This window comes from Heptranchias perlo, chromosome 2, assembly GCF_035084215.1.
Source record: "Heptranchias perlo isolate sHepPer1 chromosome 2, sHepPer1.hap1, whole genome shotgun sequence".
Classification (NCBI taxonomy): Eukaryota; Metazoa; Chordata; class Chondrichthyes; order Hexanchiformes; family Hexanchidae; genus Heptranchias; species Heptranchias perlo.
The window spans coordinates 80,905,261-80,930,295 of NC_090326.1; the positions used below are offsets into that span (position 1 = coordinate 80,905,261).

The 25,035-nt window shown below is 43.6% G+C and overlaps 1 protein-coding gene across 3 annotated transcripts in view; it reads right to left on the reverse strand.

Moving 5' to 3' along the window:
- The window catches only part of LOC137340861 (ATP-dependent translocase ABCB1-like), a 101,452-nt gene that overhangs the window by 23,524 nt on the left and 52,893 nt on the right, over positions 1-25,035 (reverse strand). For all 3 annotated transcript variants that reach the window (XR_010966894.1, XR_010966891.1, XM_068003673.1), the window contains exons 16-20: positions 12,961-13,116; positions 11,554-11,700; positions 9,385-9,489; positions 5,671-5,748; positions 5,363-5,446 (exon numbers count right to left, since the gene is read on the reverse strand). Coding sequence is in view for 1 of the 3 variants with exons in the window: in XM_068003673.1 (XP_067859774.1) it covers positions 5,363-5,446; positions 5,671-5,748; positions 9,385-9,489; positions 11,554-11,700; positions 12,961-13,116 (570 nt within the window). In the remaining 2 variants the exon portion in view is untranslated. The remainder of the gene's footprint in view (positions 1-5,362; positions 5,447-5,670; positions 5,749-9,384; positions 9,490-11,553; positions 11,701-12,960; positions 13,117-25,035) is intronic.

The following is a 25,035-nucleotide window of genomic DNA, read 5'->3' on the forward strand; positions in this document are numbered from 1 at the left end:
TTAATTTTCTGGTCAATGGTGACCCCCAGGATGTTGATGGTGGGGGATTCGGCAATGGTAATGCCGTTGAATGTCAATGGGGGGTGGTTAGACTCTCTCTTGTTGGAGATGGTCATTACCTGGCACTTGTCTGGCGTGAATGTTACTTGCCACATATAAGCCCAAGCCTGGATGTTGTCCAGGTCTTGCTGCAAGCGGGCACGGACTGCTTCATTATCTGAGGGGTTGCAAATGGAACTGAACACTGTGCAATCATCAGTGAACTTCCTCACTTCTGACCTTATGATGGAGGGAAGGTCATTGATGAAGCAGCTGAAGATGGTTGGGCCTAGGACACTGCCCTCAGGAACTCCTGCAGCAATGTCCTGGGGCTGAGATGATTGGCCTCCAACGACCACTACCATCTTTCCTTTGTGCTGGGTATGAAACCAGCCACTGGAGAATTTGCCCCCTAATTCCCATTGACTTCAATTTTACTAGGGCCCCTTGAAGCCACACTTGGTCGAATGCTGCCTTGATGTCAAGGTCAGTCACTCTCACCTCATCTCTGGAATTCAGCTCTTTTGTCCATGTTTGGATCAAGGCTGTAATGAGGTCTGGAGCCGAGTGGTCCTGGCGGAATCCAAACTGAGCATCGGTGAGCAGGTTATTGGTGATGCTTGAAAGCACTGTCGACGACACCTTCCATCACTTTGCTGATGATTGAGAGTAGACTGATGGGGCGGTGATTGGCCGGATTGGATTTGTCCTGTTTTTTGTGGACAGGACATACCAGGGCAATTTTCCACATTGTGTTGTAGCTGTACTGGAACAGCTTGGCTAGAGGCGCGGCTAGTTCTGGAGCACAAGTCTTCAGCACTACAGCCGAGATGTTGTCGGGGCCCATAGCCTTTGCTGTATCCAGTGCACTCAGCTGTTTCTTGACATCATGTAGAGTGAATCGAATTGGCTGCAGACTGGCTTCTGCAATAGTGGGGATATCGGGAGGAGGCCGACTTCTGCCTGAAAATGGTTGCAAACGCTTCAGCCTTGTTTTTTGCACCCACTTCATGAACTCTGCCATCATTGAGGATGGGGATGTTCACGGAGCCTCCTCCTGTTAGTTGTTTAATTGTCTACCACCATTCACGACTGGATGTGGCAGGACTGCAGAGCTTTGATCTGATCCGTTGGTTGTGGAATTGCTTAGCTCTGTCTGTGGCATGTTGCTTCTGATGTTTAGCATGCATGTAGTCCTGTGTTGTAGCTTCACCAGGTTGGCACCTAATTTTTAGGCACGCCTGGTACTGCTCCTGGCATGCTCTTCTACACTCATTGAACCAGGGTTGATCCCCTGGCTTGTTGGTAATGGTAGAGTGAGGAATATGAGGGCCATGAGGTTACAGATTGTGCTGGAATACAATTCTGCTGCTGCTGCTGGCCCACAGTGCCTCATGGATGCCCAGTTTAGAGCTGCTAGATCTATTCTGAATCTATCGCATTTAGCACGGTGATAGTGCCACACAACACGATGGACAGTGCCCTCAGTGTGAAGATAGGACTTTGTTTCCACAAGGACTGTGCGGTGGTCATTCCTACCAATGCTGTCATTAAGTTTGTTATTTGCTCAGGCCGGGTTATAAATCTATCTATCTATCCCTTTCTTTTCTTGTTATGTCATTAAGTGTAATATAAAGGTTTTATTAAGTACGGTTCTTTCAATCATTTGCCTTTCTCCTTGGTAATAAATTGATGGTTGGTATCGCAGATCAGTTTTATTTTTGTGCTGCACCTCTTAAGTACATAAATGATATTTTACATCAGAAAGTCAATAACAGCAAATATATATTTTTAAATTTCAGATCATCATAGCTTATCGCTCCATAACCCCAGAACCCGAAGAGGGCTGTTCATGCCGACATCCATGACTTCTATTGCGGTGATGGTGTGTGCTGACAGATTTGGTCTCTTCCATAGCTAGCTATAATGGGATATTATCAGGGGTCACAATGTGAACGTATTTGACTCGTCCCCGAATTTCAGACAGACAGATTAAGCAGCAACTAAGAAAGTGTCAGCTTTACAGCAAAGGAGACAAATAGTAAAAAAAAACAGAACACACAGTAAAGGAGTCACAGTCAGCTGTAATAGAACAGGTTACATTGAACAGTGAGAAAGCATGCAGACACGTTTCAGTACCGATAATAGTCATAAAAGATAAATTAATTCTTCTCCAAATATATTTTGAAATTCAACAAAAGAATTCAAGCTGGTATCAATTGATTTTGAAGTATTGCAGGACAAAATAAAGTATTGAGTGGCAACACAAGGAGTTCACTAACAAACTCAGCGTTCTTCTAAAAGCAAAAGAACTGAAAATGGTTTAATTAAAAAAAGCAAACAAGCCGACATCTACATGTAGTCAGTTGCATCTTGTTCCATGGCCCACCATTAGGGGGTGCACTGTGGAAGCTCAAAATGATTCATTTCCTGATTTTCCATCTCTCTTGCCACCTCCCCCAAACTTGCTATTTATTTTAAATCATCAGCACAGCTAATAAAACACACATCTATCAGAAATGCAATGAAAGTGAAGATGTAGGGAGCACCCTACCCCTGCCCAAAAAAAATGAAAAGAATCAAGTTTTGCATCTAATCACAGAATCCAATTGGTTTGTAAACTGTTAATAGGGTGGTGCATAGCACTGTACCAATGCACTGATTTATTGAATGAGTGATCACAGATATGAATCCATGGGGGTAATTTTCAACTTTGCCACCAGCATGGCAACCTGTCAGAGTGGATTACCTGCCCATTGTGGAACCCGCCCGGTTTTCACGCTATTGACTTCAATGGGATGAAAGTCAGGCAGATTTTGCGATGGACAGGTGATCCGCTCCGCCCAGGCAGCAAAGTTGAAAACTACATTCCCTCCCCCCTCCCCCCGTTCATGATTCCTCACAAGGCTGTACCATCAGGAGAGTAGCAGGGTGAATTTCCTTGGGGCTTCTCCCGCACTGCCACTGTAACTTAGGTGGATGTTCAGCAGAAATCCTGTTCATGCACCTAAGGCGGCAGAATGGGAGAAGTCCTGAGGAAATTAACACCTAGGTGACTCCCCAAAGGAATGGAATTTGGAGGGCTACTCTCATATCTCTAATGAACGGCACTGGTAAAGGACTGATAGCGGGTGCCTTATTTACAGAAAACAGTGCATAATGTGGAGAGATCTAAAAGAAGAAAGCACGACTTGTATTTACATACCACCTTTCATGACTTCAGGACATCCTAAAGCGCTTTACAGCCAATGAAGTAGTTTTTAAGTGTAGTCACTGTTGTAATGTAGGAAACGTGGCAGCCAATTTGTGCACAGAAAGGTCCCACAAACAGCAATGTGATAATGGCCAGATAATGCATTTTTTTTTTAAAAGTGATGTTGGTTGAGGGATAAATACTGGCCAGGTCACCGGGGAGAACTCCCATGCTCTTCTTCAAAATAGTGCCATGGGATCTTTTACGTTCATTTGAGAGGGCAGACAGGATCTCTGACAATGCAGCACTCCCTCTGTACTGCACTGAAATGTCAGCCTAGATTATGTGCTCAAGTCCCTGGAGTAGGACTTGAACCCACAATCTTCTGACTCACAGGCGAGATACTACCCACTGAGCCACAGCTGACACAACTAAAGAAATAAATAAATGTTTTGAGCAAACGAGAGATAATCCATGCAGTGTACCTGATATTGAAAAGATGCTGAGCTGGACTACTGGAAGTAGCAAAATGCAAGAGATGGGAGGTCCGCTGGAATGGCCACAAACTCCATCAGGAACTGAATATGCAGGTCCCAGATTTGCGGCAGCCATTGTTAGAGGTGGAACAACACCCACCCCATACAAGGCCAATGATGTGGAAGGGGCGGTGTCAAGGGTGGAGACTCCCTACGCTGAGATTTTCCATGTCGCAGAGGGAGGGAGGGAGGGAGGAGTGAGGTCATGAAGTGATTTGTAAATCAGGATGAAGCTTTTAAGGTCAACGCATTAGGGGATGGGAAGTTAGTGAAGGTCGGCAAGAACGGGGGCGACAGGTTAATGGGGTTTCATATGGGATAGGATCCAGGCAGCAGAGTATTACATGAGTGCCGGCTTCACAGATTTCTTTTGCTCACTGGTGTATGGATTCACGTAGAGGTGAATTTCTTTGGGCCTTTCCCGCTCCACCACTGTAAGCTCAGTGAAAATCTGTTTACATGTGTAAATGGGGTTTCTACCAAAGTTACAGCAGCAGAGCAGGAGACAACTCAAGGGAATTCCTGGCAATGGGGTTCAATTGCTTTCTCTTGCTGGACAGACAACTGCAATAGCAGCACTTGTACCCGCAGCTTGACAGCGGCTGTAAAGACCAGGGGCCCGATATTTACGGGGAGGTAGGAAAGGTGCGAGGAAGGGCGAAAATGGCTGAGGAACGCGACGAGGCCAGGGACACGGAGGTCCTGATGAATTATTCCATTTCCCGCCCAGCAGCCAGCCAAATTGACAGGCTGGCCGGCTGCCAGACAGGAAAACCAGCGGCAGGAGGCCGCGACCAGGGACCCTTGGAATGGTGCCCGTCAATCGGGAAGGGGTAAGGCTGGACATTGGGGCTTGGGTGGGGGTGGTTGGCCGCGATCGCGTCATGGAGAGGACATCGGTGCTTGCGGGGATGGAGGCATGCCTGCTCCTCCTGGCCCACAAGGAGTGCTGTAAAACGCACTTACCTTCTTGAGCCGGCAGCTCCCGCCTCCCTTTCACTACCGAGTTTCCCAACCTCCGGGAAACCCGTGCAGCAACTGTTAAATTTAAATCAGGCTCCCAATTACACTGTGGGAGCCTGATTTAAATACGTTAATGAAGCGTTGCACCTTTCCACAGGACACTCGCATGACATAAAACCCGCCGCCGTGAAAATGGTGGCAGGCTGTGCATGGCGGGTTGGGGACACGTTCCTCGATTTTTCATTTTTAACCTGACCCCCCCACCCCCACCCCCATCCTCTCTCGCTGTTGTGGCAGGGCAGGGGGGGAAGTTGGTGAGAGACTGATATCCAGGCCCAAGAATAAAGATAAGAAAAGCAGGAGAACAGAAAATGAAAGAGGATATAAAGAGAAGGTAAAGTAGAGGGGAAAAGAGAGAACGAGGACACGGAGGTCAAGATCATTTTCTAGAACTTTCTAGTAATATCAAATCTTCCTTCAGGTTACAAAATGATACTTGAAAACACTATTGTTATTTGGTATAATCACATCGAGGAATCTGTCGGACAGCAATTTTTAATCAGTGATTTTGGAAGCAGTCGCAGTATGTTAACCATAGAAGTTTGGAATATATAAAAGGTGTGTTACGCACTGTTTGGACTTGTGACGCCTCTGTAGCCAGTCTTGTAGTTAGGGCTCCAGTGTTGTTTGCCTTGTCGTCAAACCAAGCAATCTCCTAGAGAGAGAAGCAGAAACTATGAATGGAATGGAGAAACAGAATGAATCATTCTGAGAACTAGCTATTGCTGACTTATGGATTGTTGCGCACCTGTTGCTTTGGTTTTGGCACAATAAACACCCTAAGAAAATAGATTGAATGATGGAGCCCAAACGAAGCATGCAAGTATGTAAACTAGTCAGGTTCCAGATCCAAGCAAAGCAATCATCATGTTTACTAACCTGATGTAACATTGCCTTGAAGGCCATATATCTCAGTTTCAGTGTGAGGGTTTCCCCGGCTCTTCCAAACATAAAGCCCTGAAGACAATAAAGCAAACTTCATATTATTATTTTTGGATCATTATCCAATTACCAGAAAATTCAGTGGCCACTAAATTGGGCCGTGTAGCGCCCACTGTTTCGGTGCTACGCGGCCTCTTGAACATCCAAGATGGCGTCATGGCTGTGCACGCACATTTCCAGCGAAATATGCACCGGACACCATCTTGGTATAGGAATTAGCACATGCGTAAATACTGAATGCCTGCTGCATGTAAAGTAAGGAGAAAATGGATACAATCAGTGTGCAACGTTGGTTTAAAGTGATAGACACCATTTTGGCACTTAACGCTCAACTCAACGCACAGTCTTAACCACGACCATCTGAACGTGTCTTCGAGCGCCTGTAGGAACACCACCAGTGCTATTTAACGGGACCATGCAGGATTTATAGGTTAGTGGCTAGATTATTGCTTCTAGCTGCTGAGACATTTGTAACTGTTTCTGGAGGTCTCCTAGACTTGAATACCAGGATGTGGGGACATAGCCTAACATTTAGAGCCAGGGCGTGCAGGATGAAGTTAGGAAACGCTCCTGCACGCAAACAGTGGGAGAAGTTTGGAACGCTCTTCTGCAAACGGCAGTTGATACTAGCTCAATTGTGAATTCTAAACCTGAGATAGATTTCTGTGAACCAAGGGTATTAAGGGATATGGGGCTAAGGCGGGTATATGGAGTTAGGTCACAGGTCCGCCATGATCTCATTGAATGGCGAAACAGGCTCAAGGTGTTAAATGCCACTGCCACTTGATGCCTCTAGCTTTGCGCCACCTTCTCCTGCAAGAAAGCAGGACATGTGGCTGGGTGATGTGCTTGATATGGTTGAATAGCTGCCAGTGTGTGGCCTGTGAGTTGTGGTGGGCGGCTTACAACTATGGTAACGTGTGAGGGTGAGAGGAAGCATCTGGTTGTAAGAGTTGAGTACTGATTGAAAGAGTTTGTTGGTATGTGGGGGATTGGGGGGGGGGGGGGGGAACTGTAGTGCAGTTGGTAGGAGATGCCACTTGACAGTTGACCTCACTCACCTTGACCACTTGTGTCAAAGCATTGAACTTATTCCTGCACTGCATCCATGTTCATGATGTTGTGCACCTGGCATTGACTTCATCCCCCGCTGCCTCCCATTGCCCTTTGGGCATATGTCCACCTCTTGTACCAAGGCCTCTAGTGCATCATCAGAGAACCTTGGTGCACATACTCTCGCAGGCCTGGTACCAACTCAGATCGGCAGATTGGTGAGGTCTGGCATGCAGATTGGAGGATGTGGGATTTAGTAATCTGCATCCTTTATTCAATATTTTAAACATAACTCATCAGTGCATAAACATAGGGATGGGATCCACATCTGTGTTTTACGTGTGCGATGTCTGATCTCTGTTCAGACTCCATGCAGACTGTTATTTTTACCTTTAAGAGATTTTAAGAGACATCCTCCCTTTAAGGGATTGGGGCTCCCCCTGCTGGTGTGAAATGCAAATTGCATTGAATCAACATGCAAGGCCTGGATTCCAACGCAGCTTGACAGTGAGTACTGAGGCCGGACCAAGTTCTCGTCCTGCCTGCACAGGGGCCATTGGGCGCGGGTTAATAGCGGATCACGCTACCTACACCCAATAATAGGCCCCATCGAATTTTCCCCCAAAGAGACCAATAGCAAACTTTTAAATCCTTTGCACTGCTGATAGACCGAGTGTTGCAATCTGTGTTGTCAATGCTCATTTTACTTTGCAAACACTGCATTGGATTTTCATCTCCCTGCTAATGATAACATTCACTAGCTGTGCTGCTATAAAGTGGTTGGGATCTGCCAAGTCCCCTTAACTTCAATATTTTTTGATACTGCACTAGATTTGGAACTGGTGTCTATATATTGGTGACGCTGTACTATTCTTACATTTTCCAGCAGTATTTGTTTTTAAAAAAATATATAGATTGTCCTTTCCATAAAGGACAGCAGACCCAAACAGTATTCGTGCCATTGTCCATTATTTTCTTTCTTGATTTTTATACCAGATGTGGCCATTTCCCTGGTAGTCATTTCATAGCTAAATGAAAATTGAAATATTTATCTGTCAGTGTTTAATACTGTGTGGTGCTATGTCCAGTTTCCTCTCTTGATTCTTCTCCTCTCACATCTTGCTTCTGAAGACATCAATTCGTACAGCTGTTTGCTACTACACTCAAATGACCATATATGTTACCACCAGCAACATATTAAACAAGAGCTTCACTTATTTTCACCGAAGAAAAGAAGATTGACAGTGAACATGAACCAAGCTTCCTGAAAGATAAAGACGATAGACTTTTGCACTTGGACTATAAGAACACAGCTAAAGGAACTAAAGGACACAAAATATAAAATTAAACCTCAGATGAGATTAGAAATAAAATCTCTCATACATTGGTAGATATATGGGATAATTGCAGAAAAACAATTGAGGGGTAATTTGGGTGAGCTATGAATCTTTATCGCATTATGATTAAGCCTCGATGTACAAAGCAAAAATAATCTTACCTCACGTTATATTCATTTTTATAGGGAACAGAGCCCCAACCTAATGTTACCAGTGTTTCTGGCTAGAGCACCCAATGTTGCATTTATGTTACAGAACTACTTCAAGAAGAGGTGGTTATGTAATAGCCTGGGTTCCTGACACTGGCAGAATTTGCAGTATTTACACAGCAATAGACAGGAATCAAATCAAGGAAGCAAGCACAATTGTTTCAAAGTCATAATTTGCAACTTCATTTTCTGGCCACCAAATCTTTCCAATAGTCCTGAGGAAGGTCTGTGTAGGCCAGTAATCAGCAAAATGTATTGTCAGTGTTGAAGTGTGGGTTGAATGCATACTTCATTGGTGGCCTGAAAAAAATAGTGCCTAACATTGTTGAGCCCAGATCTTCTGAGCAGTGACATTTTAACACCGATATTAACCAATTTGAAAAAAGTGGGTCGATGCCAGAGTTAAAGTAAGGCCGGTCGGAAAATCTAAGAATCAAAGTCAATCATTTACATTGTTGTTCCAGTGCTGCTGCCTCCAGAGATGCCAGAGAAAAGATACTTTGTGTTTCTGGATGCAGTAGTTGGGACTTGCAGCACTGTAAGGTACATGCAACATAAACTAAGCACAACTGACTTGAGGAGTTTAAATGTGGAATCTCCTAAATCTTTTCACAGGCAGCTAGGATGCTGCACATTTCCAGCACATCATTCATATGTTGACAGTTCCAACCTTTGAATGAATTAATTATTTCATCCCTTCCCACTCTTACTACCCTAAGCATTCGAAATCTGTAGGACATTTCAGTCTGTCTGCGTTGTGTTTGTTTTTTGTTTTATTTAATTTTTAATTTTGTTTCTCTTCCTTCTTATTTGATTATGTTATCCATCTTAATTTTGCAGTCTGTTCAATATAATAAATAGAAAATTGCTCGATAGAAGTTTTCCAATATTTTGTGTGGCAGTTAGCCATCTTATGTTTCTAATGTTACATTTTCAGACAACTATGTGTATCATTATTTTTGTCTTTATTATAGTCACTTTGAAAATACTATGTTATTTCCTTGAGACCAATATTAAATATAGTACTATTGCCTACAGTGTAAGACACTTACTTGTAAGAAATATGTAACAAAGGAAATTACACCAATAACAAAGAACAGGATAGAGTAAAGATTGGCTTGTTGTCTGATCACATTTTCATCAGTTTCAGTGAAGACCTGGAGGAAGAAACAAAATCAGTTAACGTTGAGAGATTAAATTGTACTTTAATTAATAGATAAATAACAGTGCAACCTTGTACTTGGAGGAAACATTTTGAGGGGTTGAGGCTGTGACTGGAAGGAGACAGGTCACAATCTGTTTGCTATCATTCCCTCATTGCAATGTACCTGTCTCCCATTCCTTTCATCGCAATAGGGTGGAAATTGCAGTGCAATATTAATAATGAACATGTTACGCCAATGGCTCTATATTAATGCAAGATGTTGTTGTACGAAATTCCTTTGTCCCTATTTTAACAAAGGCATTAACCCAATTAAAATAAATAGGCCATTAAAATAGTGGATGAAGCAATTTCATACGAACGTATTAACATGTTTGTTACTAATATTGTACAGCGTGATTTCAACCTACATGCTTGCCTTCATTCCCCCTCTCATTTCCACTCATCTGTCTCCGTCTTCTTCACTCCTCATGCACGATGCTCTCTTTCCTCCAGCCCAAGTCACTGTTTCCCATTGTTGCACCTCCCCCATGCTTGCCCCCTTCACCTCCATCCCCAGTCTCCGCTGCATTGCTAATCACCTGGCTACCAATGGTGAGATTTTGTGCTGCCGCCTCCCCTTTTTACTTTCTAGCAACACACTATTAGAAGGTAGGATTATTCTTGGATATGAATGTAAAAGGTATGATCAGTAAGTTCGCTGATGATACAAAAATTGGTAGGGTGGTAAATAGCGAGGAGGATTGCCTCAGTCTGCAGGACGATATAGATGGGTTGGTCAGATGGGCGGAACAGTGGCAAATGGAATTTAACCCGGAAAAGTGCGAGGTGATGCACTTTGGAGGGACTAACAAGGCAAGGGAATACACAATGAATGGGAGGACCCTAGGCAAGACAGAGGGTCAGAGGGATCTTGGTGTGCAAGTTCACAGATCCCTGAAGGCGGCGGAACAGGTAGATAAGGTGGTAAAGAAGGCATATGGGATACTTGCCTTTATTAGCCGAGGCATAGAATACAAGAGCAAGGAGGTTATGATGGAGCTGTATAAAACACTGGTTAGGCCACAGCTGGAGTACTGTGTGCAGTTCTGGTCGCCACACTACAGGAAGGATATGATCACTTTGGAGAGGGTGCAGAGGAGATTCACCAGGATGTTACCAGGGCTGGAGTGCTTCAGCTATGAAGAGAGACTGGGAAGATTGGGTTTGTTTTCCTTGGAGCAGAGGAGGCTGAGGGGGGACATGATTGAGGTGTACAAAATTATGAGGGGCACAGATAGGATGGATACTAAGGAGCTTTTTCCCTTCGTTGAGGGTTCTATAACAAGGGGACATAGATTCAAGGTAAAAGGCGGGAGGTTTAGAGGGGATTTGAGAAAGAACTTTTTCATCCAGAGGGTGGTTGGAGTCTGGAACTCACTGCCTGAAAGGGTTGTGGAGGCAGGAACCCTCACAACATTCAAGAAGCATTTGGATGAGCACTTGAAATGCCATAGCATACAAGGCTACGGACCAAATGCTGGAATATGGGATTAGAGTAGACAGGGCTTGATGGCCGGCGCGGACACGATGGGCCGAAGGGCCTCTATCCGTGCTGTATGACTCTATTCCAGCCTCCATGCATTAAAACTTGAGCAAGGGGAGGGAGTACTGTTGAATCTCAATACCAGCAACATCAGCAAACAGCAGGTGAAAAAATGGAGCAAAGGCACAGACATAAACAGGGGCCGATTTTAACTTGACCACATATGTGGGGTGGGGGGAGGGGTGGGGAGTGGTAACTGCCCGCTGCTGAGCCTGGGTAGCAGGAGAAGGGGGAGGTGGAGGCAGGAATATGGCTGAGCAATTCCTAAATAATGTTCTGATACCATCTGCCCCAGATCAACTGAAGCAGGGCACATAGAAAATCCAGGCATGTGTTAGCATGAATAAATTAAAGCAAAATTTTTTAAAAAATGAATGCAAAATTGAAGTCAGCAAGTTATTGCATGCAATGAGTATTTTGGCTAATTAGTACACATAACTAAAATAAATACATAATAAAGTGTTGCATACTTACACTAATGATCTTTGCAAATATAATGGAAAAGGCAGGGTGAACTGCTCCATTGATAATCGCACCTATGACTCCCAAAGCTATGTATGGCCATTCTGACTTATTCAGTTTGAAAAGTTTCAGAAATGAGACTTTTGGGAGTTTTCCTTCCTAATATGAAAAAGACAATAATTAGACAGTTCCAAGTTCTGAGGAACATTCAAATCAGTGGAATACTTAATCAGATACACACTCCATCATGTTTGATGGGCTTTTGGGTGAAGAAAGTAACATTTTAACTTTAAATGGTCTTATGTATTATCCTAAGTTGCAACATAAAAATCTACCATCAGTAAACCTTTTCTATTTCCTTCAGCAAACCCCTACTCTGTACTGAAACCACAATTTTCCTGACTCACTAATACCAAAGGGGAGTCTTTGGCCCACCTACATATAAATCCATCATTTTTGACTCTTATCCCCAAGATACAATAAAAGTGGACCTATAAGGGCTGATTCTCAAATTGGGCTCACATGGAGTGCTTGTTGGGAAGTCACAGGCCAGTAGGGTCTGATTATCTGGCCATCTATGGATGGATAATCAGGACCTTCCAGCCTACGGTTTCCTAACCAGTGCTCACTGCATGTGCTGCTTCTCACAGGAACACTCAATCAGGAGATCAGCTCTACTAATTACTTAATCAACCCACTAAGCATGTTAGAAAATGTACATATATTTAAATTTTGTTTTTTTACTTCAGAACTCTTCACCAACTAGTGACTATCCTTCTTGGGGATGGGGGGTGGCGGGGGTGAGAAATGGGTGGTGAGCTAGGTGGAGTACCTTTGGAGTCGAGGTGGCATCAAGGTAGCTCTAAATTGGCACCTCTGGTGATGTAAATATCGACCTTCCACGTGAGATTGGTAATCCGATGCCTAAATCAGACAGGTCCACATTACTCCAGGACACTGTTTGACCAGAAGGTTTGGCTCACTAATGGAACCTAGAATGGATAGACCTGACACAGGCTGCTGGGATTCTTCCCACTTGACTCCAGATAATCTTACAGGCTAAAGCCCGAATGGATAGGGTGCCCTGCTTTGGTAATCTGCATGGTATTCACTGGTTAAACTGGAGCAGTGCACACTTGGTGGTCTCTGCCAACTTGCACCTAAGCTTTCTGGGCAGAGAGTGTACATGTCATATTGGGCAAACAGACACCCCACAGGGGAGTGTAGATTTCTCAGTAGCTTAGTCTCTTAAACATGATGATTTTCTGCAAATGTCAGATACCTGGCTCACCAAAAAATATCTCTTATAATATGAAGTGGAGTATTAGTTAGTGAGTAACAATCAACCAGACTGGTAAAATAATTACAGTTGCCTTACTTGTAAGACTGGGAGAAAATTTGAGATTATGATTGTATTACCTCTGTCTTACTTTCCTCCACTTCAGTTTCATTCTGAGAAGTACTTTTAGTACTTGATTTGTTGGATAACATGCGCACCAGGGAATGTTGTTCAGGTTCATCCGGTGCTGTTCCACTCTCTGTTCCTTGTTGTTCTTCCTCTGTACTTTTAAATGTCTTTAGATATATCAAACAATAAATAGTTTATAGTAATTAATTGCAGCATGGACTTACCAACTGACAAATTGGGTTGTATGTCTTCTCTGCATGGAGGTCATTCAAATAGTAACTTCTGAATAATTTCATTTCCACATTAGAATGATTTAAGTATGAATCTTTGTAACATCACAAGCTACAGGGCTGTTTCGATATTGTAATGTGTGGCAATACTGAGTCCATCTTTACACTTGAGCACTAGGTGGGATTGATTTTGACTTTTGGGCAACTGAACTGCAGAGCACGCCAGCTGGTCACCTGTACCCGTGGCAAAGAGGTGGACATGATTTTGAGTGCCAAATGAGCATCCTGATGCAGCTTGCTGGATTAAGGCTAGCCAATATTGGGCAGCCCCGGCCCAACAACCCCTGCTCCTCTGGCACCTCAAAAATAAATTCCAATCTTATCACTTTGACTCCATCGTCTGACCTCAAATGGCAATCGAGGTCCTGGATCCCTGATTTGCATATTGAAAGGGGCCTACCACCTAAAACAGGCAGGTGCTTTGGGCGCCCAACAGTAGTCCCCTTTGAAAATGGTGCCGGCAGCGTCATCAGTGCTAATGGGCTAATGGGGCAGTAAGGCTACTGACCCCGTTTTGAGTCCATTACCGCCCGTTAACGTCAGGCATAGCACATGAAATCCGGCCCTGGAGACTTTTTAAAATTCTCTTACATCACACTTGCTCCATCTGTGGGCTAACTGGACACATAGGGGGCTAAATTGGGCCGCTTAGTGCCCATTGTGTAGGCGCTACGCAGACTCCTATGTCCCAAAAATGGCGGTCCGAGATACATGCGCACACTTCCGGCGTGACATGCTCAGGATGCCATCTTGGTAAATGCTGCGCATGCACACCTAATGAGTGCCAGCAGCATGTAAAGTATGGAGATTATGATGTAGATAAGTGTGCAATGCTGATTTAAAGGGACTGCTGCTATATTGGAACTCCATGCTCCAGCCAACGCACTGTCTTAACCTCACACAGCTGAACAGGTCTTAAACGGCATGGAGGACCCCCACCACCAGTGCTATTTAAAGGGATCGTGCAGGAGTTACAGGTTAGTTGCTGGATTATTGTTTCTAGCTGCTGATGCATTTGTACCTGTTTTTGAGGTCTCCTATACTTGAATACTAGGACTAGGGAACATAGCCTAAAAATTAGAGCCAGGACTTGCAGGAGTGAAGTTAGGAAACACTTCTACACTCAAAGGGTGGTAGAAATTTGTAACTTTTCCCTAAACAGCAGTTGATGCTAGCTCAATTGTTAACAAAAATCTATCACTCTCGATTTAAAATTAACTAAAGGTATTAAGGGACATGGGGATAAGGCAGGTATATGGAGTTAGGACACAGATCAGCCATGATCTCATTGAATAGCGGCACAGGCTCAAGGGGCTAAATGGCCTACTCCTGTTCCTATGTTCCTATAATCAAGTTTCACTACTCTACAGGCAACAGCAAGGGCACTGGCAGAGTGGCAGGGGTAGGACAGGAATGCTGGCATCCTGAGAGAGGACAGCAGGTTCATGTTCCATTGAGCCACTGCCACTTGCTGCCTCCTGTTATGCGCCACCTTCTCCTGCAAGAAAGCGGGAAATGTGTCGGTGAGTGTCCTGCAAGATGTTTGGGTGATGTGGCTGTCATGGTTGAATAGCTGCCAGTGTGTGACCTGTGAGTTGTGGGTGTGCAGCTTGCAACAGTGGTAATGTGTGAGGGTGAGAGGAAGCATCTGATTGGAAGAGTTGAGTACTGATTGAAAGAGTTTGTTGGTAGGTGGGTGATGGGGGGTGTAGTGCATGGAGCAGTGGATGTGGCTGGTGGTGCAGTTGGTAGGAGATGCCACTTGACAGTTGAACTCACGCACCTTGACCACTCGTGCCAAAACACTGAACTTCTTCCTGCACTGCATCTATGTTCATGGTACTACGCTCCTGGCATTGACCTTGTCCCCAACTGCCTCCCACTGCCTTAGAAGCATATGTCTGGAGGGCCTCTTGCCCTCCTGTGGAAAAAGAATGCCCCTCCTTCTGTCCACCTCTTGCACTAAGACCGCGAGTGCATCAGCAGAGAACCGTGGTGCACGTTCTCTCACAGGCCCAGTATATACTCAGATCGGCAGATTGGTGGGGTCTAGTGTGCAATTTGGAGGCTGTGGGATGTAGTTGTGTGCAACCTTTATTCAATGTTTTAAAATAAATCAACAGTTTTTAAACATAAAGACGGGACCTGCATCTGTGTTTTACATGTGCAATGTCTGATCTCCATTCACACCCATATATTATATTTTACAAATATAAGAGTCCCACAATTTTTGAGCAGCCAAGTTGTTTCTCATTAAAAATTCCAGTGTTCCCATCATCACTGTGCTTCACAATATTGCAGCACAGATTTACTTCACAATTGACTTCCACCTCTTCCTGCAGCCACAGGGCACCTCCCCTTTAAGAGGTGCAGGCTGCCTTTAAGTGGTCCCAGCTACTCCCGATATCTGGGCCCCCGCTGGTGCGTGCAGCCAATCAACAGTGCAGGTAGGGCTGGCAGCACACAGCAATCACTGAAATCACCAGGCAGCACGAATGTTACGTGCTGCCAGCATCTCAACAACTGGGCATGAGTTAATCGTGCCCCGCGATCCCAGTGCCGATTTTTGGGGGTGAACCAATTTATCCCCCTTAGCTCTCTATTCCATTAGTATGCTTACTCACTGTCAAAGTAATGAGAACCTTCCAATCAGTCATTTAAATATATATGCAGGCCTTTAACTTCCAAATGGTTGCACAGTAATTAAACAGTATTGATTCTCACTTAACAACACAAACTTTTAGTTCAGTAATAAACTACACATATCAAAGTTAATGTTGGCCTCGCTGAATGAGGTTGCCAAATTGGTACCAGTTTGAGATGAATTACAGGCAGTTTTGTAGTGGGCTGGTATGCATTTGCAATTGGAATAAGACTACCCAAACATATTTCATATAATTTGGACGTAATTTGAACTCAGGAGTAAAATGATACTGGGTTGGAACACTGTAAATCCATTCATTTCCAATAATTTTTCTACATCTTCCTCTAGTACATCTATATTTTCATTTCCATCATATAAGAACATAAAAAATAGGAGCACGAGTAGGCCATACGGCCCCTCGAGCCTGCTCCACAAATCAATCAGATCATGGCTGATCTTCGACCTCAACTCTACTTCCCGCCCAATCCCCATAACCCTTGATTCTGCTAGAGTCCAAAAATCTATCTCAGCCTTGAATATAGTCAATGGCTCAGCATTCATAGCCCTCTGGGGTAGAGAATTCCAAAGATTCACAACCCTCTGCGTGAAGAAATTCCTCCTCATCTCGGTCTTGAATGGCCGACCCCTTATCCTGAGACTATGCCCCCTAGTTCTAGATTCTCTAGGGGAAACAATCTCTCAGCATCTACCCTGTCAAGCCCCCTCATAATCTTATATGTTTCAATGAGATCACCACTCATTCTTCTAAACCCCAGAGAGTATAGCCCCCTTCAACCTCTCTTCATAGGACAACCCTCTCATACCAGGAATTAATCGAGTGAACCTTTGTTGCACCACCTCCAAAGCAAGTATATTCTTCCTTAGATAAGGAGACCAAAACTGTACGCAGTACTCCAGGTGAGGTCTCACTGTACAACTGTAGTAAGACTTTCTTACTCTTGTACTCCAACCCCCTTGCAATAAAGGCTAACATGCCATTTGCTTTCCTAATTGCCTGCTGTACCTGCATACTAACTTTTTGTGTTTCTTGTACGAGGATACCCAAGTCCCACTGAACACCAACATTTAATAGTTTCTCACCATTTAAAAAATATTCTGTTTTTCTATTCTTCCTACCAAAGTGAATAACCTCACATTTCTCCACATTATACTCCATCTGCCGCTTTCTCGGCTACTCACTTAACCTGTCTAAATCCCTTTGCAGACTCTTCGGTAATTAAATTAAAATTAAACAAGGTAAATAATTTGATTAACACTAAACTAATTCATTAAATAAATAAAATAATGGGAGAACAGGAGATTTGTTGCTGCTGCGATATTTGGGAGCTTATGGATATTTTTGTCCAGGGTGACTACATCTGCAGTAAGTGTCTGCGGCTCGAGGAACTTCGGCTCCCAAGTTGAGGAGCTGGAGTCCGAGCTGTGGACATTGCGAGACATCAGGGAGGGAGAAAGCTACCTAGACTTTTTGCTCCAGGAGGCAGCCACAACCCTTAGGTTAAATACTTTAGAATTGACATGTGGTCAGGGACAGGAAAGTGTGACTGCGAGTGAGGCAGTTACGGGGATCCAGGAGGTAATATTGCAGGAGCCTCAGTCCCTGTGCTTGTCCAATAGATTCGAGGTTCTTGTAACCCTTGTCGGCAAGTACGGGGACTGCGGGGAGGACGAGCAAACCGACCACGGCACCGTGGTACAGGAAGCCGTTTAAGTGGGGGAAGTAAAAAGGAAGGTGGATGTAGTAGGCAACAGTATAGTTAGGGGGATAGACACTGTTCTCTGCAGCCGAGAGCATGAGTCTTGAAGGCTATGCTGCCTACCCGTTGCCAGGGTTAAGGACATCTCCTCTGGGCTGGAGAAGAACTTGGAGTGGGAGGGGGAGGATCCAGTTGTCGTAGTCCACGTAGGTACCAACGACAGAGGTAGGACTAAGAAAAAGGTTCTGCTGAGAGAGTTTGAGCTGCTGGGGACTAAATTAACAAGCAGAACCACAAAGGTAATAATTATAATTAAAAGGTCTGGATTATTACCTGAGCCATGAGCAAATTGGCATAGGGTCAATAGGATTAGGGAGATGAATGCGTGGCTCAAAGATTGGTGTGGGAGAAGTGGGTTTCAATTCGTGGGGCACTGGCACCACTACTGGGGAAAGAGAGCGCTGTTCCATTGGGACGGACTACACCTGAACCATGCTGGGACTAGAGTTCTAGCGAATCGAATAACTCGGGAGGTAGATAGGGCTTTAAACTAAAGCGGGGGGGGGCGGGGGGGGGGGGTGTCCCGGTGGAGGGAAATCTAGAATGCTAAAGAGAAAAGACAAGGAAGCAGAGCAGGAAAGTGATTGGGGTAAGGATAACCAGATTGTGTCAGGAAGGGACAGAGCGTACAAACAAAAGGGTGCACTAACAAATAGGGTCCGGGTAAGAAAAAATGGTAGTAAGACAAATAGGGCCATAGTACAAAAAAATGTTGTGATGTCTCAAATGTTAAAAAGACAAATCTAAAGGCACTGTATCTGAATGCACAAAGCATTTGTAATAAGGTAGACGAATTAACAGCACAAATAGATGTAAACGGATACGATATAATTGCGATTACGGACACATGGCTGCAGGGTGACCAAGGCTGGGAGCTGAATATCCAAGGGTATTCGATACTTAGGAAGAACAGGCAAAAAGGAAAAGGAGGTGGGGTGGCGTTGTTAGTAAAGGATGAAATCAGAGCAATAGTGAGAAAGGATATTGGCTCAAAAAAAATCAAGATGTCGATCAGTCAGGGTAGAGTGACTCCCCAAAGCCTTTCCACCATCTACAAGGCACAAGTCAGGAGTGTGATGGAATACTTTCCACTTGCCTGGATGAGTGCAGCTCCAACAACACTCAAGAAGCTCGACACCATCCTGGACAAAGCAGCCCGCTTGATTGGCACCCCATCCACCACCCTAAACATTCACTCCCTTCACCACCGACACACCGTGGCTGCAGTGTGTACCATCCACAGGATGCACTGCAGCAACTCGCCAAGGCTTTTTCGACAGCACCTCCCAAACCCACGACCTCTACCACCTGGAAGTACAAGGGCAGCAAGCACATGGGAACAACACCACCTGCACGTTCCCCTCCAAGTCACACACCATCCCGACTTGGAAATATATCGCCGTTCCTTCATCGTCGCTGGGTCAAAATCTTGGAACTCCCTTCCTAACAGCACTGTGGGAGAACCTTCACCACGCAGACTGCAGGGGTTCAAGAAGGCGGCTCACCACCACCTTCTCGAGGGCAATTAGGGATGGGGAATAAATGCTGGCCTTGCCAGCGACGCCCATGACATAACATGATAGAATTCTTCATTAAGATGGAAAGTGAAGTAGTCCAATCCGAAATGTAAACAAAGGAAACTATGAAGGTATGAGGAGTGAGGTGGCTATGATAGATTGGGAAGCTTCATTAAAAGGCATGACAGTGGATAGGCAATGGTTAACATTTAAGGAACGAATGCATGAATTGCAAAGTTATACATTCCTTTCTGGCGCAAAAATACAAAAGGAAAAACGGCCCAACCATGGCGAACAAAAGAAATTAAGGATAGTATTAGATCCAAAGAGGAGTCATATAAAGTTGCCAGAAAATGTAGAAAGCCTGAGGATTGGGAGCAGTTTAGAATTCAGCAAAAAAGGACCAAGAGATTGATTAAGAGGGGAAAAATAGAGTAAGAGAGGAACATAAAAGTGGACTATAAAAGCTTGTACAAGCATGTAGAAAGATTAGCGAAGACAAATGTAGGTCCCTTACGGTCAGAAACGGGAGAATTTATAATGGGGAACAAGAAAATGGCAGAGCAATTAAACAAATACTTTGGTTCTGTCTTCATGGAAGAGGACACAAATAACTTCCCAGAAATGTTAGGGAACCAAGGGACTAGTGAGAAGAAGGAATTAAAGGAAATTAGTATTATTAAAAAAAGTGCTGGAGAAATTAATGGGACTGAAAGCCGCTAAGTCGCCAGGGCCTGATAATCTGCATCCCAGAGTACTAAAAGAGGTAGCCATGGAAATAGTGGATATATTGGTTGTCATCTTCCAAAATTCTATAGATTAATGAATAGTTCCTGCAGATTGGAGGGTGTCAAATGTAACCCCACAATTTAAAAAAGGAGGGAGAGAAAACAGGGAACTACAGACCGGTTAGCCTAACATCAGTAGAGAAAATGCTAGAGTCTATTATAAAGGATGTGATAACAGGACAATTAGAAAATATCAATGGGATTAGACAAAGTCAACATGGATTTATGGGAAATTGTGTTTGACAAACCTACTGGAGTTTTTTGAAGATGTAACTGGTAGAATAGATAAGGGAGAACCAGTGGATGTGGTTTATTTGGATTTTCAGAAGGCCTTTGATAAAGTCCCACATAAGGGGCTAGTGTGCACAATTCAAGCACATGGGATTGGTGGTAATATACTGGCATGGATTGAAAATTGGTTAACAGACAGGAAACAGAGAGTAGGAATAAATGGGTCTTTTTCGGGGTGGCAGGTGGTGACTAGTGGGTATCGCAGGGATCAGTGCTTGGGCCCCAGCTATTCACAATATATATCAATGATTTGGATGAGGGAACCAAACATAATATTTCCAAGTTTGCGGACGACACAAACCTAGGTGGGATTGTGAGTTGTGAGGAGGATTCAAAGAGGCTTCAAGGCAATTTAGAAAAGTTAAGTGAGTGGGCAAATACATGGCAGATGCAGTATAATGTGGATAAATGTGAAATTATCCACTTTGGAAGGAAAAACAGAAAGGCAGAGTATTATTTAAATGGTGATACATTGGGAAATGTTGATGTACAAAGGGACCTGGGTGTCCTTGTACACCAGTCACTGAAAGCAAACATATAGCTGCAGCAAGCAGTTAGGAAGGCAAATGGTATGTTGGCCTTCATTGCAAGAGGATTTGAGTACAGGAGCAGGGATGTCTTACTGCAGTTATACAGGGCCTTGGTGAGACCACACCTGGAATATTGTGTGCAGTTTTGGTCTCCTTACCTAAGAAAGAATATACTTGCCATAGAGGGAGTGCAGTGAAGATTCACCAGACTGATTCCTGGGATGGCAGGACTGTCATATGAGGAGAGATTGGGTCGACTAGGCCTGTATTCACTCGAGTTTAGAAGAATGAGAGGGGATCTCATTGAAACGTATAAAATTCTGACAAGGCTAAACAGACTGGATGCAGGGAGGATGTTTCCCCTGGCTGGGGGGTCCAGAACGAGGAGTCACAGTCTCAGGATATGGTGTAGGACATTTAGGACTGAGATGAGGAGAAATTTCTTCACTCAGAGAGTGGTGAACCTGTGGAATTCTCTACACAGAAGGTTGCCAAGTCACTGAATATATTTAAGAAGGAGATAGATAGATTTCTAGACACAAAAGGAATCAAGGGGTATGGGAAGAGAGCGGGAAAATGGTATTGAGATAGAGGATCAGCCAAGATCATATTGAATGGCAGTGCAGGCTCGAAGGGCCAAATGGCCTACTCCTGCTCCTATTTTCTATGTTTCTAGTCCTCCTCACAGCTTGCTTTCCCACCTAGCTTTGTATCGTCAGCAAACTTGGATACATTACACTCGATCCCTTCAACTAAGTCATTGATATAGATTGTAAATAGCTGAGGCCCAAGCAACGATCCTTGTGGCATCCCACTAGTTACAGCCTGCCAACCTGAGAATGACCCGTTTATTGCTACTCTCTGTTTTCCATCAGAGCTAATACATAACCCCCAACCCCATGAGCCCTTACCTTGTGTAACAACCTTTTATGTGGCATCTTCTCAAATGCCTTTTCAAAATCCAAATATACTACATCCACTGGTTCCCCTTTATCTACCCTGGTAGTTACATCCTCAAAAAAAATCTAATAAATTTGTCAAACACAATTTCCCTTTCATAAAACCATGTTGACTCTGTCTAATCATATTATGATTTTCTAAGTGCCCTGTTACCACTTCCTTAATAATGGATTCCAGCATTTTCCGGACGACCGGTGTCAGTCTAATTGGCTTATAGTTCCCTGTTGGTCCATCATTACCATCACTGGTAAAAACTGATGCAAGATATTTATTTAATCTCTCTGCCACACCTTCATCCTCCACAAATAGATTTCCCCTTCATCTCCTAGCAGTCCTGACCTCTTTTTAATTATTATTTTACATGCTTATAAAAACCCTTAGTATTTCATCTTTTTTTAATCTGACAGTATTTTCATATTTCTTTTTAGCTTTTCTATTCTCCCCTTTCATTGCCTCCCAACACTTCCTACATTGCTTATGATTTTATTTTGCATTGTTAGCCCTAGTATTATCACTTGCCTCTACTTTAAATTTCAATTTAATTTTAATCTCTTTATATATCCAAAATATCTTTTGAATATATATCGATTCTGTACTCTACCCATTTCATATTTGAAGATGTCCCACTGCTAACTTTTCTGCCCAGTTATTTTGGGCCAGATCCCTTCTCTTATCTGACTGAACTTTGCCTTTTCCCATCCAGCACTCCTATCTTTGACCCTTCATTATTCTTCTCTATTTTCACATTGAAACTATGCTGTAGTCACTATTTCCCAATTGTTCTTTTCTCACATCAGTTATTTATTCACTTCATTTCCCAAAGCTAAATTATCTCTATATTTGGGCTGCAATGCAGGCGATGCTGGTAAGGCTGCATTTATTGTGCATTTCTCGTTGCCCTGAGATGATGGTGGAGGGCCTTCTCCTTAAACCGCTGCAGCCCTTGTGGTGTTGGGAGACAATGTTCCATGAATGTCGTGCAATGTCCTCTTACTGCCATGAAATGTTGCTGCTTTGCTGGTACGTATGATGTTTGTCATAAATAAAGATTAAATTGATTTTTAAAATACGTATGTATATATTCGTATCCGATTCAACAGGCCTGAACCCAAATGGTATGTGAAGACATGGGACAGGATTGGTTAACAACAAGTGTGACTCCAGCCACAGGAGAGTTTTCCTTTCCCTCCCCCATTGACCTCAGTTTTGCTGGAACTCCTTGATGCTATACCCAGTCAAATGCTGTCTTGATGTCAAGGGGAGCTACTCTCACCTCTCCTCTAGCATTCAGCTCTTGTATCCACATCTGGATCAAGGCTGTGATGAGGTCTGGAGTGGAGTCGTTCTGGTCAAACCCAAACTGAGCCTCAGTGAGTAGGTTATTGATGACTATGTCTTGCTTGATGGTGCTAATGATGGCTCCTTCCATCATTTTACTGATAATGTGTCAGGTTAGATTCATCCTGGTTTTTGGTGATAGGACATACCTGGACAATGTTCTACATTGTTGGGCAGATTCCAGTGTCGTAGCTGCACTGGAAATGCTTAGATAGAGGAGCGGCTAGCTTTGGTGCGGAGATCTTAAGCATTACAGCTGTCAGGGCCCATATCAATATTACAATCCTTGTTGCAATAGAAACCTACTGATCCAGGAAGCATCCTCGGATGTATTCTAAAAAGCATTCTCCACTTTGACCACGTACACTTGCCCCAAAAATCACGGTCCTCTAGATCAGTGGCAGATGCCTGGCAGATGAAACCCCACACTTTCCCTAGGATCAAAGGCCTGCAGATGTTCAAAAATTCCCCAAAATTTTATAATCGGGAATATTAAGCCTTGTCCAAAATTAAGTAAACTCTATATTAAAGCTACTACATCATATCCTTCCTTTGTTATTAATGATTTTAACTATCCTATTTTGTTTTGAATATTTTGTGGCTTCACATACACACCACTCAATCCTGACTCCAATTTTTTGGTAATCTTCTTCCTTTCAATTTCTCCTCTTTTTGATCTGTTCTTTATTACTTTCCTGTTTTTCTTGTTCCTTTCCTAAACTCCTTGCCCTTTTTGCTTTATTTTCCACTTCCTCACCTTCCCTCTCCCTTGCCTTATTAGTTAGGCCTTCCCACCCAGACCCTCCGATAGACTCTTCCAGCATTGACATTGGGCCCAGCCCTACTCAGATGAATCCCGTCCATCATGTACAGGCCATGCTGTCCTAGAGACTTGAGCCTTTGTAATGACACATCTACGTTGTAGGAACCCTTGAACGGCTCAAAAGAGGAAATTATGGAAGAAGCGACTTACGCTATTAATTATGCAACACCATATTTTCCTGGGACTTTTGCACTGCTCCGCCATTACCCTTGCCAGGTAATTATCATAGCTCCGCCCCATTAAAATCAATATGATCATGAATTTCCTACATTTAAGACAGTTTTCACGCTGCTGCTACTTAGACTTAAAAATAATGGCACAGGTGGCCTGGCGGTGACTTGATTTATTGGTCCAAGATCTGCACGAAAAATGGAGAGCCAAAATCAAATTGTATTCCATGGTGTTATTTATCCTTTACTCGGAAGTTTGTTGCTATAATTTTGTGATGGTGACTATCTGGGAACATGTCATCTGCCTCAAATCACAAAGGAACCAAAGCAGTTTTTATTCATTCATTTATTTCGTCAGTTATTTCGTTTATTGAGCTGAGTCAATTATTTTTCTTAATCGTTCTGTCAGGGCACATGAGTATTTTAGCAGGACATCGGTGTTTAATTGAAAACTCTATTGTAGATTAAAGTTTATTTAGGAAGCTACACTTCCATTCACTGAAACCCTCCCATGGCTCCGGATGGTTAATGAGCCATGAGTTCAGCTCGTAGATTAATGCCGAGTGCCTGATTCACTGCAGTGCTCAATGTAGTGTATTCTAATTAGAAAACCAGCAAAATTAAGAGCACGTTAACAATGGTGAGATTGATAGGCTTTATGGCGAGATTTGAAGTGCATGTCGCCAATTTTACCATTGCAGGAAAATCTGGGCTATTATATGTAACTCATATCGCAATGATAAAGCAAAACATGACTCATGATGCAGTGATATTATACACATGATTCATACTGAAGTGATATTGCATATATGTACACATAACTCATACTGAAGGGATACTGTACACATAAATCACAATGAAATGATATCGTACACGCAACTCATACTGCAGCGTTATCATATCTTATGACTAATGCTGCAACAATACAGTACCTTTACTGATAGTGTCCCAATTGAC